Genomic DNA, 16093 nt, shown 5'->3' on the forward strand with positions numbered 1-16093 from the left:
CTTGGTAACTCTGGCGGGACTGGGGAGTGCCCGAAATAGCTGGGATTTACCAGCACCGGCGCCCGTTCACCTTCAGGTCCTGGTCCCGGCTCCAGTCCCCGCTCCTGCGACGCAACTTGCGAGACCGGACCCGTTTGCGAATCCTAGACCGTATCCAACAAAACCAGCCATGGTAAGATCACACTTCTAACAGTCACACGTGTTACCACCTCTTGAATGATCATCATGTGATATTTGCAAACAAAAGTAAGTATATAACATAACTTTTTAAATAAGTTTTACTTTTACTTTTAAATAACTGATTTCAACAATACAAAATGCTTAAAATAGTTGAATTAAACACCATCACGTGAAATGGTAAGAGCTATGCTCGAACGGGTAAAAGCGCGGATCTCATGAAAGATAAATTGGAAGAGGTTGGAACATTTTATTCGCAGATGCAAACGGTTTGTTTAAATGTTTGTTCATCCACATTTAGATCGGGTTGATCGTCCATAGACTTGATATTTGCAGCTCATGCACACACGATAGCTCACCCCTATCATTTTCGCAGAGGAAGAATGTACAATTGTACATGTATTAATTTATATACCGGTACGTGTAATTTACAATGGTGTACAAATAAGCGAATTTAGACGAAACGTTTACCGATTCTTCTCCCATTTTATATGATTGTGTTCAACACTGCCCGTTGGGGTTTCATCACTGTGATTAAAATAACGCATTTCAACGAAAATCATATACAATAAAGGTGTTTGGACATTCGAGTCTTGAAGAAAGTGTAACATGTCCACATGTTTTTCAGCTTGCTGGTACCTGGTACACGCAGGTGTACGGGCCCATGCAGCTGGGGCGGGGCTCAAGACTTCAGTAATTTCATGCAGGTGATACACCCGGAGGAGAACCGCATCAAACTGGTCGATGAATTCAGGTAGGTACTAGCTTTCCATTGAAATGATGATGTAGTCGTGCTATTCGACATTTATCTAGGTAGGGAAGAATGGTCAAGTAATTTCATCACTAATATCAACATAACCCTAACCTATTGATCGAACCAGAGATCTCGGGCTTTGTAGTCCAGGCTCTAACAAGTATGCTTTTCGTAGGGTAATGGATATATTTGCAGTTACCACAAAGGCCATGTAGCACAACAGAGGTTTGGCGAGTTAAAGCGGTATACATAAAATAAAAATCACTAAAACAAGATGACGTCTGTTGTGTAACTGAATAAGTCAAGTAACATATATAATTTATATGTGTCGCGTTCTGAGAAAACTGGTTATAATGCTTGTGCGTAAATTGTCATCCCAGATTAGTCTGTGCAGTCCGCACAGGCTAATCAGGGACGACAATATCCGCTTTTATGGAATTTTTCTTTTTAATGATGTCTCTTCTTAGCGTAAATCCAGTTTAGGCGGAAATTGTCGTCCCGGATTAGCCTGTGCGGACTGCACAGTCTAATCTGGGACGACACTACGCAAATGCATTATGCCCCGTTTTTTCAGAACAAGACACATATATGCACATATAATTTGACCAGGTCCGAAGGCGAATGCACGTCCACCACCGCAAGCCTTTCGTTCACGAAGGTACCGGGTGTGTTCCTGTTCAAGGACTCCGTTGGTATGTTTGGTTACATCGACATTGAAAGGTGTAAGAATACGCGTCTGATATGCTTTTATATCTTCTTATGCTTGGCTTATTTTAATTCAGTTATACATGTGTAACGAAAACACACACGAGTCTGTATGTTTTCCGTGTTAAGAATGAACACTAATTTATCGTGCAAGTGAATAATGCACATCTTATTACTTAAAATATAAGCACAAAATCGCATTTAGCAATTGCTATATTTAAAAAATGAGTCAGAGAAAAGCGAAGTTCAGTTGAAGTCGCTAAACTACGCATTTGTACTTTTTTACTTTTCAGTTTACATATATATTTTTCAAACAAACTGTTTCTATTAAAGTGAACACGTTTTGGTAAATTGACAAAATAAAAAAAAGTTTCAGAATCGCAAATTTTCGCTGTAGTTATGATATTTGTGAGCAAACCGTAATATTGAACATTTACCATGCTCTAAAATATCCAGTATATGAATCTTTTAACGATTAAAATTCCTGAAAATTATAAAGCATAGCAACGCGATACAACTGAATATTTGGAGAGTTCTGTTGTTGAATTTATATTTTGTGACACTACGATCATTGCTTACATAAAGTATAAAGTACATTATTAGTTGAACGAGCACGGATGGCCGAGTGGTAAGATGTTTTCTCCAGGTGTAAGTTGTTCGAGCCCAGTTGCGGGTTACTTTTTTTCTTTCTTTAATTGTATTCTTGTTTTTTTTAACGGAGCTTTTTAGCTCTTATGTAAATATTTATCAATATAAAGAGATTGATGATAAACTTAAATACAAGTTAAAATCTGTGCAAAAGGTCTCTTTAAACTTCGTCATAGGCCGTTATTAAATGAGCGATAGTAGATTAACAGTAAAACACTTGACACCGGAGCGCAATTATTAGACATCGCAATTTGTGAATATGTATGTGATTGACGTTTGCCAAACCGCCTACCATTTTTATTTGCAGGAGGACTGAACAGCGGCGATTACGTGATTGTGGCCATCGAAGAGTCTTGCTTCCAGGTCGTCTGGGCATGCGTGAAGAGACACGTGGTGCGTACAGCTTTGAACTGGCATTATACCCTCGAAAAAGAATTTCAATTAATCATATACGTTTAAACCCAATCAACGTACCTAGTGATTTCAACGACAGCAAAATTATTTTTAATTTTAATTAAAAGAGGGAAATCTAGTTTATTGATTAGAGCTCGTTTATGCTTGTTTATATGCTGTTACCCGTCTATATTTGCCAGGAATCGGGTAAATGCAAGGACTACTGGGTGGCGGCCAAAACCAGACAGAGGATCCCGGACGCTGCCACCTGGAAGAAGATTGACAAGGTGCTGCAGCACATCGGTGTTCAGAGCTACGAGCCCGTGAACCAGTCACAACGTATGTCTCCGAAATGCTTTCATAGAAAATAAATATATTGGCAGAAAAATAACAGGAGGAAAAAATGCATATGCCTTACGGGGCTTCCCAGATTAGCTTGTGTAGTCCGCACATTCTAATCAGGGGCGACACTTTCCGCGTTTATGGAATTATTCGTATAAAGGAAGTATATTCTAAACAAAAATCCAGTTAAGGTGGAAAGTGTCGTCCCTGATAAACTTGTGCGGACTGCACGTGCTAATTTGGTCCGCACACTGTATGTACGCACATGCATTAAACCCAGTTTACCCAGAACGAGGTTCATACAGTTATTGGTGGGATAAATCTTACCTTTCAGTTAGTAGCGTGTGCATATAAGTTGTAAGATAAAAATATGATATATCAAAGACTTTAACAGTTACTAAAGTAAAAACACTATAAGAAGATATTGTTTCACACAAATATACACAAAAGATCAACACTATAACAACCCAATTTACAACCATGATGTGTGTGACACAATACCGTTTTTTATAAATGTGTTTGTATTTATTTGAGTCATCCTTCCAGCGGTTTTTGATCGACTTAATTGTGTACAATCGTTTAACCCTTTTCCATAAATTTTTCTCAACTTTGACATATAGACCGAATTTATTTTATAACGTCTTCTGTTTGAACGACCTGACATGAATTCAAAGTTTGATGGAGATGGCCAATTATCGACGATTTTAAATACATAGGTTTACACAAAACTAGCGTCTGTATTATAAGTTGAATGCCTTTTTCTTGTTCTAGCCTTTAATATGTTTAACAATAATCCAATTATAAGCGTGTTTTGTTTTGGTGTTCAATTACACATTTACAAGTGGTCAAAAGCTTACTTCGTTTTTTAAGCCTTTAACACTTTTAACAATTGCCAGTGAATTTCGTTTTAGTTGTCTTTACACATATTCAAGTAATACAATTCTTAGTTTTTTGTTTTAGCCGGACATTTTGAACAATAGCGCCATTTGTTGTGCTTTTTGTTTCAGTTGTTTAAACGCATGCACTAGTGTTCCTGTACTTAATTTGTTTGATTTAAAGATAATTATTTTATTGGCATTAAAACATGAACTACAGGTATTTCGTACGTCTCAATTGCCATTACCATATGTCCAGGCTATTCGGTGCTAAGTTTCTCCAGTTGCCTTTGCAGTATGAACCCGCCAAAACAATGCATTTGTCTATTGCAGCATGTTCCGCTTTGAAGAAAACGTACTAGATGTTATGTGCAATCGATATCGTCGACGTCGGGTGACAGTGGAAGGATTTCTCTATAGTAATCGACAGTTAAGTCTATCAGTGTGATTTTGGTATTTTCGAGTCCGACAATCCACACAAATACGCCCCGAATAGTATCCAAAAAATTAAAGACAATATGATATATATATTGATTGATTTGATCGACGGTCGGATATTCTTGTGTATCGTGTCACCTGTCGAATGGTTATCGTTTGATTTACATGCACTATACAATTGTAGTATAAACATTAAATTTTATAGAACTCAAATAAAGTTTGGAAATTATGATTTCGTTGATTGTATTTGAATGGTTGTCTTTTACACCTGTAAATATGGCGCAAAACATGTGCAGCCCTTTGGTAACACACGCGTTTTGAACAGGACATGTTGCCTAATATAACTATTTTGTTTAGCAGCGTTAACTAATTAAACACAATTTTTTTCCAAAAGCAATCGAATTATCACACTTGGCTCTACTTGACTAGTGTGATCAAAGTAATTGTTATTTGACATCAAACCGAAAATGATACAAATTGTGAACCGATATTTTATTTCATATCATTTCAAATGCATAAACTTAAAGCTATTTGGTCAAACCATGTTGATAACCATATTACTTGACTATTTACCATAAATAACCGTGCTTTCGTCTTCCAGATTTTATAGCTGACATCCGGTTGTAGAGACAAATGTGTTATATTTCACTGGTATAACATACACCTGATAAAATTCAACTGTCCTCCAATTGAAAGTCATTATTTAAGGGGAAAATTGAAGTGTCCGATTTTTTTTGTGTGGATAAAACATGAGGCTTTCAGAAAACTTACAGTAATAACGCTTTTTTTATTTATTGGAAGCTTTCCTTAAACATGCATGCATAATTTGACCTGTTAATGAATGATCACTTAGGACGCGATATTTCTATGTAAAATATATTTTTTTGAAAGCCTTACCTATCGCATTATCAATAGAAATTTGATCAACAAGAATAAACAAAAACATTATCAAAACTTTACGATATAGAAATCGCTTCAGTAATTTAAATGCCCATTTACTCGCTAATTATCTAAGTGAAAATCCAAAATGTTTGCAGAATAGTTCTCTTCAAGATGCTGAGCATTACATCTCAAATGTCTGCTGCTTTTGGTTCGTTTTCTTTACTAACACTCGTCGAGTTCGTCCCCCTAGTGATTTATATATATATATATTTCAGGATTCAGGAGTGTTAAAGCTTGGACATTTCTTGCAAAGCAACGAAATGATACACTTAGCCATACTTTCAAAATGATTTCTTTATACAAGGTGTTCAGAATTGGTTTTTATTTGCTGAAATGTTTACGCTGCAATCTCGTATTAAGTAAAATGCGGACTGCAGCAACCATAACATATGTTGTTAACTTCATAATTATTAAAACATCCTTTCTTTCTAAATTATATTTTAGTTAATGTACTTAGGCTTTTACTTCAAATTCAGGAAAGATATGGTGTATTATGATTTATGTGCTTATGTTTTATTATTATTATAGCTTTTATACTTGTACAGTATAGTAATGCTTCTACAAAACATTCTGCATGTTTCCTCAAACCAGTCCAGATATGTTAGGAAGGGTCGTCATATGTTTAAAACAATTCTTAATCAACCATTTTGCCTTTTTCGCAAAGGGCACAGCTTCCTAAACTAGTTTAAGATCTGTATTTCCTTAATTAATAATAAACTTAAACCATCACAAACGGCTAACATTGTTGCTAAAAGAACACATTTACAAAACATAGTTTATTTTTAATAAGATCTCAATATCATATATGCATACGTACACAGGGAATATAATAATGAACTGATAACAATATTGCACGTTTTACATTACATGGCCCATTAACCATTACAAATTTAGAAACTAACCTAAACATGCATTGAAGGAAACCAATGAAAGTAATTGAAATAAATAAATAAATAAAATTATAGTACAACCATAAAAAAATACACAAAATAAAACCCACATGTGGACGTTGCGACTACTATACGACCTCCTTTTGAGGTAAAAATACGGTACATTAAGTAACAGTAAATATTATTTGAAACATAATTTCACACATGTCACAGAGGATCAGTAATGCTTCAGTTGTACAAAGTAATGGAATGACTTATATGGGATTACTTTTGCTCTCCACATATTTACATAAATCATGATAAACAGAGTCAATAGTAACAAATTCTACACTTATTTAATTATGCCAAATTACTCAGACGTTGGTGCAGTAATTATTCCCTTCTCATTAAAGTTTATCTTTTAATACTGCCATACTTCTTCATGCGTAGTCCAGATCTACGCCATGCTCTACGATATCATCATCTGTAAAAAAAAAACAAATAAAATAATAAAAACACTCTAAGGCCATATTATAAAATAATAAAACATCTTGACTTGCTCTAAACTCACACAAGTTCATATTTTGGTACATTTTTTAAATGGAAAAGACCAGCAAAGCATGTTATAATGCTTTTGCTTATAATTCAGTTTCATAAATGTATTAATATTAAGTTTAAATAATTATCAATTGTAGTGAAGTATTTTATTTAAGTAAATATATTTAAAGTTACCATGTTTATTATCAACTAATTGTCGCAGTTGATCTATTTCAAGTTTCAGTTTCCGATATTCCTGAAACATAGAGAACAGCATAAAATAAAAGCATGGCAAAATGATCCCACAATATGTGTGAAGTTTCCATTGAATATCTGTAGTACCAGTAGATACAGATGTATGTACATGTTCCATACAAACTTTAACCAAGATTTTATCTTTCACAAACATTATAACCTGACTTTATAAGTTCACAAAAACTATAACCTGTCTATATAAGTTCACAAACACTATAACCTGACTTTATAAGTTCATAAACACTATAACCTGACTTTATAAGTTCACAAACATTATTACCTGACTTTATAAGTTTACAAACACTATAATGTGACTTTATAAGTTCACAAACATTATTACCTGACTTTATAAGTTCACAAACACTATAACAAGACTTTATAAGTTCACAAACACTATAACTTTACTTTATAAGTTCACAAACACTATAACGTGACTTTATAAGTTTACAAACATTATAACCTAACTTTATAAGTTCACAAACATTATAACCTGACTTTATAAGTTCACAAACACTATAACCTGACTTTATAAGTTCACAAACACTATAACGTGACTTTATAAGTTCACAAACATTATAACCTAACTTTATAAGTTCACAAACATTATAACCTGACTTTATAAGTTCACAAACACTATAACCTGACTTTATAAGTTCACAAACACTAAAACCTGACTTTATAAGTTCAAACGGGATTTAATCCTGTTCAAATTTCTGGTTACATTTCAAAGGTTGTTTTCATTGAATGTTTCTAAAAATGTTGCTTGTCAAAGTTAGGGAACTTGGTCAGTGACCTCACACAATGACCCCAAACCCATGTGTGATTTAGTTGCAATCAAATACATGAAGCAGAAACAGTGATATGGAGATGTTCACCCCAATAAATTGTTCAAGAACAATCAAAGAGCATAACTTCACTACCGGTAAATTGCTATTCAGAGTTATGAAACTTGGCCAGTCACCTTACAAAATTACCCTTAACACATATGTTAAGTGTACATTGAATATCTGTGGTAGAAACGGGGATGTTGCCTTAACCAGAGCATTATAGATAAGCCGACATTTGGGTGAGTAGTGTAGCTTGAACTCTATTAAAAGTTAAGGTAAACATTTGAATCAAGTATATACGTAGTCATGTCAGATAAGTACATACTTCAGTGCACTGGAACAGATTATCAAAGCGTCCATCTTTTTTCTCCACCTCTTTCTTTTCCTCTGCCGCTGCCTGTTCCAGTAGAGACTTCTTGGCATCTTCCGACATCATGTAACCGGCCTTCACAAATATTCTTGACAAGTATTTCTTGTATCCCTGTAAAACAAGGCTTTGAAAGTGTTGCAAGCAATACTGGACTGTCCTACCGCAGACAATCACTATCAAATACTTATCGTGTATTATCTTCTTATGCCTTTTATTTGTGCATGTGAACTGTTTCATTCTCAAATCAAACTTATTTGTAACAGAAACATTAAACTATCTGCCATGTTTAAACTTTGTTTAATGTCTACAGATTTTGACCTTTGGTGAATTATTTTGCAATAAACCTCTCAGTTTCCTCTGTACAAGTACTGAGTTTCATAATTATATCTAAAGTACTTGAATTATTCCAGCATTTAGTGTAAATCTATTTTTGTTTACTATCAAAAAGGCATTTTGACACCAATCAATCTGTTCCTAAAAAGATTTTCAAAATCAGTTGTTCAAGCTACTGGTTGCCATGGCAAAGTTATTTTTAAGATAATCCTGTCAGTAAAAGGAATGAAAGAAAGTATTTACACAAAAAAATTCCTGCCTAGTGAAAATCCAACTATGTCAGAGAAGTACTTTGAAGCAAACTGTTGACATTGAGAAATGGACGATAGATGGTAATTGACCACCATGAATGATTAATTGTAAGAACTTTATACTCAGGTGAGCAAATAAAGTAACATTGATGTTCAGGTATAGCATTTATTTTCTGTAAAAAACAACAAAAAACATACTGTAAATATGTTATAATGTAAAACAGATTCTAGAACTATGAGCAAAGGTAAAGGTTGGGTTAATAGTCTGATATTGATGATGTTACATCTTCAGCTGACTTTCAAAGTTACCCTTCAAACACTGGAATATAAGTTTACACAGGTTTACACACTGCAGTATGCAGCCATGTCACATTGGCATATTTCCCTCACAGGTACGCATTTATACTCCTGGATGGGGAGGAGCAAGCGTAGTATAAACTTTTTGCTCAGACAAATTTCAGTGGTCTGAGGAAAATTTGAACCAAAGACGTTCCTATTTCTAGACCAGCATTCTACCACTAGACCACTGTTCCCAATCACCACTGTACCTTATGAGTAATCTCCCCTGCCGCCAGTTCTCCCTCTAGGTGTCCCCACTCTGTCTGCAGCTCCTCTCTCAGAGTGGGGTACACCAGCATGGCCTGGGGGTGGCACACATACGGCGTGCTGAAGTTCATGTGATAGTTACATGTGCTCGGCTCACTCACGTTCAGGACCTTGTTGTCCTTTCCACATTGGAAAAACACCTGAAAGTTTGTTTAAAGTTAGATTATAGAATTTTTACAAGATGACTATTATGGCCCTGAACTGTTCATCTAAGTTCAAGGCACTCCAATGTCAACATGGACCAAGGACCTAGTTTTGGATCTCACTTTACCTGATTAAAACTATGGGTTGATATTGTCAAGTTTTACATTCTTTTACAAAGTTTCATCAATATTTAGTAAAAGTACATTAGGACTTAGGGTAACCAAAATATAAAAACAGTTGTAGTGAACACATTGGTTTCTCTATCAACTGTAGGCTGAAACTTTTAGAAATATTCAAACCAGTTTCAAACCATTAATGTTACAAAGTGTTTGTCCCTATTGACCCAGATTTACCCTGTAAGCAGACCAGTTAATACTCCACACTCGTATGTTTAAAGTTGGATCTCAATATAATTTTTTAAAATTTCTATTCTAACTAGCCAAAATCAACAAATTGGATTCCCAGCAAACAAGATATAATAATAACTTATCATAATTATTGCCATATAATTGCAAATCAAAAGAGAACACACTGACTTGAATTGTTAGATCTGGTAAATGTTAAGACTGAAGATTATGGAGTATATTAATAATTAGTCTATGTTCTGTACATGCTACCTCAAACATTAACAATGATTGGACAATATGCTTACCTTCATAGTCCTGTGTTTGTTCCCACATGTATCACCCTGCCTCATCACCATGGCAATAAATGTGTTGTTTTCAATCTCCCATTCCTGCCATACTCTGTAAATTAAAGCAGAAATACAGAACCTGATTGCTAGAAATAATACATCAATTATTGGATTGGAGTCGTTGTTTATTGGTTAATTTCCTTAAAAACATCTAATTACCAGATATCATATTTATAATTAAGCTTAAACAGCTTGAAGCAACTGGAACGTATACTTGCATTAAATTTACTGGTTGTATGACTTCGATTATTTAATGTACAAACTCAATTTTCTACAGAAAAATGGCAATTTTTATATAGCAACCGAAAGACAAGACATATTATAATATGAATAGAAATTCATAATTTCATTTTTATTATGCAATTGAAAAAAGGACTTTTTCCAAAGATTCATTTAAGCATAAATATTTGCAGAATGGGGTTTTATGACTTTAGCCCATTGTATGTTACTAATTCAGTAATTGTACCCTAGAATTCCACTGTAAGGGTTCCATCTCAGTGACTGCTCATGTTGGGTAATGTTGGAGAAGGGACAGAACTCATACTTATAACTGAAATATAATTAGGAATTATAAATGACAGTCAAGATTTTCACACAGTGCAGATTCACACCCATCTCAATATTTACAAAGATAATTGAATAAAACAAAATGTGTTTATAAGATTCAAAGATCTGAACACCTATCTGATTTGGCTAGTTATTTACATGGGATGAGACACATGTGTGAAGCCTGTAAGCATTTCAGTAAGGTTGTAAAACTAGAACTTAACTGTTGTGCATAAAATACTGGCAGTAAAGTTTTGATAACCGATTTCCCAAAAAAATTAGGACCATGATGAGCCAGAAGCGCTTACCAGGGTTGAAAGTACACCATTTCATCAAGAGTTGACTAAGTTACAAAATTTTCGTCCCAATTAACGTGATTAAAAAATGACCATTATACTGTAGAAATTTACAATCTGACCAAGTGTCATTAAAAATGAGTAATAAATGTGGCCTTAACATCATTAACAAGGTTTTGGAAAGATCTAGTTTTGCGCAAACCTGACCCAGATTTTTCACTCAACCTAGACCATTGTTAATGCAGCAGTCCTTCAGAACAAATGGTACACATAAAGCATTTTCTATGAATGTGACATTGATCTTTAAGCAAGCACCATCACCTATACCATATTGATAAGGAGCATGCAGGACTTAAAGGCTTCAAGCATCAGACATTATTCATTCACATGACATCACCCTGATATAATACTGCTTATTTGTGCCAATTTATTTGAAAATCCTCCAATGCACAACAAAGTTAGAGGAAATATAAGGAATATGAATTAACCTCAAGTTAGGTCCACTGTGACCTTGACCATGAAGACATTTACAGTAATACCAGGTACGTTGATAAAATATGTGACAATTAAATGTAAGTATATCTGTTGTTCAACTGATAACAAATGTTGACCCTATAACTCTAAATCCTGTATCTGAGCCTGCAGGAAATATAGCGAAATGCTCCAACCTTACACCCTGACAAGTTTTGTGAATGTGATTTACTGATTGCAGTTACACCTTACACAAAATATTTGGTTACAGAAACTGTAAATATTGTTACTAAAGGATAAAAGAATGCTTACCTTTCATCTGTTTTTGTAAAACATTTGCCATTCAGTCGACTGAACAATGCTGGGCCAGAGAAGTTGGAGGGTTTGACCCGCATCTTCAACTTTTTTGCGTTTGTATCTGCTACTGCCCCCCCTTGATAGCTGTTCATAATTCTGGGGACAGGAAGAAGCATCAATTATTACTTTAAATATTGCACACAATTAAAATAATTTTAGAGTTTCTGTATTTGGTAATAACTTCGACATACAGTTGCAGTCTAAACAAAATATGCACAGCATGAAACAAAATCCAGTAAGACTGTAGAGATCTAGTTAAAATTCTGGTCAAGGTATTACTTGTATAAAGCTAGATATTTTGAGTGGTAAGTTAAATGGAGTTTAGGCAAATAATAATTCCAACATAACCATACCCTATCGGAAAAAGGGCTTCTTTTATTCTTGCTGTACGCCCTCAGATATTTGTTTAAAGTAATGCAGTTTATTTTCTGCCATGACATCTGTGGAGAATTGGACAGACAATCTGCTGAGGGTTATTTATGTTGAATACCTATGTAATCCATCTTGAAAAATCACAAGCCTTAAAATGTCACAGAATGTGTTTTGAGTTATTTTTAATGGAAATGAAAGAGCCACAGTGTAACAAAATGATGCCAACCGTGGGATCAAACCCAGGACCACTAATTTTTAAGGTGGATGAGCTAGCATTTTAATGCTATTAAATTTAGCTCATGTACATGTAGAAACACAGTTAAAGTAATTTTTAAACCTCACTCTACTATATAAGTTTCAGTTATTAATGATGGGTAAATTACTTCATTTACCAACCCATATGTGGATGGCTCCTCCACTATTTTAATAGAATGCCGTTCACCTGAAATATTCAAATAAAACAAAAATATATTACAGAGGAAAGTTTGGATGGTTACACAAACATCACAAAATAATTTTGTCCTGGTATGTTTTAGTTTCTTTTTGAATGTAAATTTGAATTTTTCTCTTTAAACAAGAAATGCAGATAAAGTCTAATTAATTAAAGCATGTTAAACAAGCGATGTGTTTGTGAAACACTATGTCCCCATATATTTGACATTTGACCTTGAAGGATGACCTTGACCTTTCACCACTCAAAATGTGTGCTCCATGGGATACACATGCATGCCAAATATCAAGTTGCTGTCTTCAATATTGCAAAAGTGTACATTAAATGAATGATTTTGACCCATATATTTGACCTTTGACCTTGAAGAATGACCTTGACCTTGACTTTTCACCACTTGAAATGTGCAGCTCCAAGAGATACACATGCATGCCAAATATGAAGTTGCTTTCTTCAATATTGCAAAAGTTATGGCAAATGTTAAAGTTGGAGCAAACAAACACACAAGCCAACCAACCAACAGACAGGGCAAAACAATAATTATGTCCCCCACTATAGTGGTGGGGGACATAAAAATTTGATAAACCAGTTAACTTTGTTTTCTTATACACACCCAATAAACTTACTAGGCTAAGACTAAACAAGATGTTATTATTTAACCTGCAATCCAGTATTCTTGTGTTACTTAAATAATAAACACGTCTGAACACCATGTAACTATATCGGATAAACAATATCAATAAGAATAATTGATGATATTGGTAAAGAGAGATGTTTACGGTCAAATTTAATGGTTTGATAACGCAGGTTTTTTTTTTTTTAACAAAAGCCAGCAGGCACAATCCCGGGTATGAGGGAAAAACCGTGGGCTAGCTGACACACAAGAACAGGAGATGAAAGGTTACGGTATACAAAATATTGTTGGTGTTCAATGCTGTAATCTCTACAATCAATCAACAGCATTTATTTGAAGAAACAATTCTCTGTATGGGCTCTTGCCATGTCTATATTTTTTATATTTATGTGTGCATGTGGTACACCGTACATGTAGGGAAAATGTTGTTGTTTACATAAAATTCAACGTTTTGCTTTAAGGCTTGAGACTACATGAGACTTTGACAGTTGGCTGGAAACTCTCATCAACTGGTAAGCTGGTTAAAAGATGGCTGTAAAACAAAATAGTGACCATTGATTTGCGTCGAGTTCTTTCTTTCATACCACATGACCAATCTCAAGAAGGTATGGGTATGAGGGTCTCTATAGGCAAAAGTTGACATAATTTTTTTGTTTAAGTTATTGCTTTTACATTGAATTTGTTAAGGAAAGTTTAAGTACATGTATACTTTGACCTGAGAGGGTACTTGAGGAACCATCCCCACCCGCTATTTTAACATTAACCGATGTAACTTACCGTATTAACTCTATGTTTTCGGACACTTAAATTATTTTTTTTCGTGTCCGAAAACTTAAATATGAAAAATATTCACAAAATACAGGTGTCAGAAAACTTAAGAGTCGAAAATTGAAGTGTCAGAAAATAGCGTCAATTGTATCAACGACTACCAGTAATAGCCCGCGCTTGTAAAATACCATGCTGTATGGTATAAATTACAGTTATATATGTTTGCACTGCATTTTAAATAATTTTAAATGCTTAATTTATTTGAGACCAAAGTTACTACAAGGTTGTACTTTGACCAACGAGTTCAAAGATGAACATGTGATGTACCGATACTTGCTAGTATGAACCTTTAAGTCTAATTAACACAATAAAAAAGGCAAACTATGAATTATTTGTTTGTGCATTTCCGCAGAGACGCAGATCTCTGATGTCTGATAGTTGTTGTCTAACACCTTCCATTGTTTGTAAAACTTGCAATGGGGTGCATCACACTTTGAAGCGTTTAGTTTTTGTCACAGTTATTTTACTGAGAAGGGGTAGTACCATTGTGGTAGATAATTGAACTGTTAATTGGCACTACCCCTGGTAATTGTCATAACGCTTATGCTATCGGGAGAAACCATTGTTTAATACCGGTTTACAAGGTTATTTACCCAATGACGCCAATGTAATGGTCCGTTGCCCTCAGGCATGCACCTGCCATGTTTTATGTCTTTATGACGTTAATCTGGTTGTAAAACCCCATGATCGAAGTGTCATTAGATATCGAAAACAGGATCGAAATTTGGTAAAATAGCGCTATAAAATATACTGTCCGAAAACTTAGAGACATTAATTATGGACGAAAAACTCGTTTGTCCGAAATTTAAGAGTCAAGAAAAATAATTATTTTTCCTAAAAAAATGGGTGTCCGAAAACTTACTGTCCGAAAACATAGAATAATTACGGTATACCTTGATATTTACAAAATTAACAGGAATGCACCATATATATTGTTTTAAAGTAATTGAATTATATTTAAAGTACAACATTTACAAAAATACCGTAAGAATTACTCTTACATAAGACAGATATACAATAGCAAATAGTGGCCAATATAAGGAATATGTTTTTGGCGTCCATCTTGAATTGATTTCCTAATTACCGCACTCGCTAGAGCGATTTTACTGTTTGCTCGAAAAATTGTACAGTTTAATAAAAAGTGTATATTTAATCAAATTAACAAAGTGTGGCGTTATTGCCAAACATCTATAAATGAAACGTATTTTGGGCTCAAACCAGTTTAAATGTATGCAGAATCTCACACTTATTGCGTTGTTGAATTTTTAAAAATGAAACAACAGTTTAAATGAATAATAGTATCATAGATGCAGTTAACTAGTGTTATTTACGTAATGGCAAACATCAAAGAAGCAATAAAACATAAACCCAGTGGGTCTATGTTGCTAGGTCAATAAAACTGCAAATTTCTGAGGCATGACAAAATAACAGTAGGACATGTATCTCCTTTTACTCTTCTTTTTAACAACATTTCAGCATCATATGGTTAAATGCCAGATTGGTGTTTTGCATTTCAGGAAGCTGCACACTTACAAACAAGAGATACGTTCTACCATGTTTCATTAATTACTACTTTGAAGAAGTCTTACTGATTTCATAATAATGTAACCACCGGGGGCTGACGATGTGAAAGCGTAGTCCGTTTCTCAACGACGTCGGGAATATGTTTTACTACGAAAACATTGTGTAAATACACTACTTAATCAGGCGAGTTTCATCTTTTCTAGTATTTATGGATTAGAGAACGGAACATCCAGTAATAACAAACTAATAACAAATGCGCATCGTTGCATCTTTTACATTTATTTTGAGCTTAAATCGAATTATTTTGATTTAAAGTAATGCATAGTAATGTGGTTGTTCTGTTAAAATAGCCAATTACAGTAACTAAAATTAAATAAAACTACACGTTCCTTTGATTCAGTCTACATTACACATTTTAAAGTACAAAACAGGTTACGAACATATATTTTAATTATTC

The 16093-nt window shown here is 34.3% G+C and overlaps 2 protein-coding genes across 2 annotated transcripts; one reads left to right on the forward strand and one right to left on the reverse strand.

Moving 5' to 3' along the window:
• LOC127865803 (uncharacterized) lies at nucleotides 1-4561 on the forward strand. The gene is made up of 6 exons (XM_052405817.1): nucleotides 1-172; nucleotides 806-931; nucleotides 1541-1623; nucleotides 2592-2677; nucleotides 2878-3016; nucleotides 4228-4561. Exons 2-6 carry the CDS (start codon nucleotides 879-881, stop codon nucleotides 4254-4256), a joined length of 390 nt encoding a protein of 129 aa, XP_052261777.1. The 5' UTR covers nucleotides 1-172; nucleotides 806-878; the 3' UTR covers nucleotides 4257-4561.
• Nucleotides 4562-6035: 1474 nt separating this feature from the next.
• Nucleotides 6036-15210, reverse strand: LOC127865804 (N-acetylglucosamine-1-phosphotransferase subunit gamma-like). Its single transcript, XM_052405819.1, has 9 exons — nucleotides 15114-15210; nucleotides 12599-12644; nucleotides 11786-11926; nucleotides 10627-10710; nucleotides 10119-10212; nucleotides 9265-9462; nucleotides 8088-8243; nucleotides 6876-6936; nucleotides 6036-6627 (listed from the first exon to the last, which is right to left on the reverse strand). Exons 1-9 carry the CDS (start codon nucleotides 15172-15174, stop codon nucleotides 6584-6586), a joined length of 885 nt encoding a protein of 294 aa, XP_052261779.1. The 5' UTR covers nucleotides 15175-15210; the 3' UTR covers nucleotides 6036-6583.
• Nucleotides 15211-16093: the final 883 nt, after the last annotated feature.

This window comes from Dreissena polymorpha, chromosome 2 (assembly GCF_020536995.1).
Source record: "Dreissena polymorpha isolate Duluth1 chromosome 2, UMN_Dpol_1.0, whole genome shotgun sequence".
Taxonomy (NCBI): domain Eukaryota; kingdom Metazoa; phylum Mollusca; class Bivalvia; order Myida; family Dreissenidae; genus Dreissena; species Dreissena polymorpha.

Bases quoted from the DNA above. Each gene is read 5' to 3' on its own strand.
- LOC127865803 (XM_052405817.1), top strand. From the start codon at position 879: ATGCAGGTGATACACCCGGAGGAGAACCGCATCAAACTGGTCGATGAA. The intron at 1,624-2,591 runs GTATGTTTGGTT...TTTTATTTGCAG, and splicing joins CCTGTTCAAGGACTCCGTTG to GAGGACTGAACAGCGGCGAT. The intron at 2,678-2,877 runs GTGCGTACAGCT...TATATTTGCCAG, and splicing joins CATGCGTGAAGAGACACGTG to GAATCGGGTAAATGCAAGGA.
- LOC127865804 (XM_052405819.1), bottom strand. From the start codon at position 15,174: ATGGACGCCAAAAACATATTCCTTATATTGGCCACTATTTGCTATTGT. The intron at 10,711-11,785 runs GTAAGCATTCTT...ATTATATTTCAG, and splicing joins TTTACAAAAACAGATGAAAG to TTATAAGTATGAGTTCTGTC. The intron at 6,628-6,875 runs GTAACTTTAAAT...TTTTTTTTACAG, and splicing joins ATTAGTTGATAATAAACATG to ATGATGATATCGTAGAGCAT.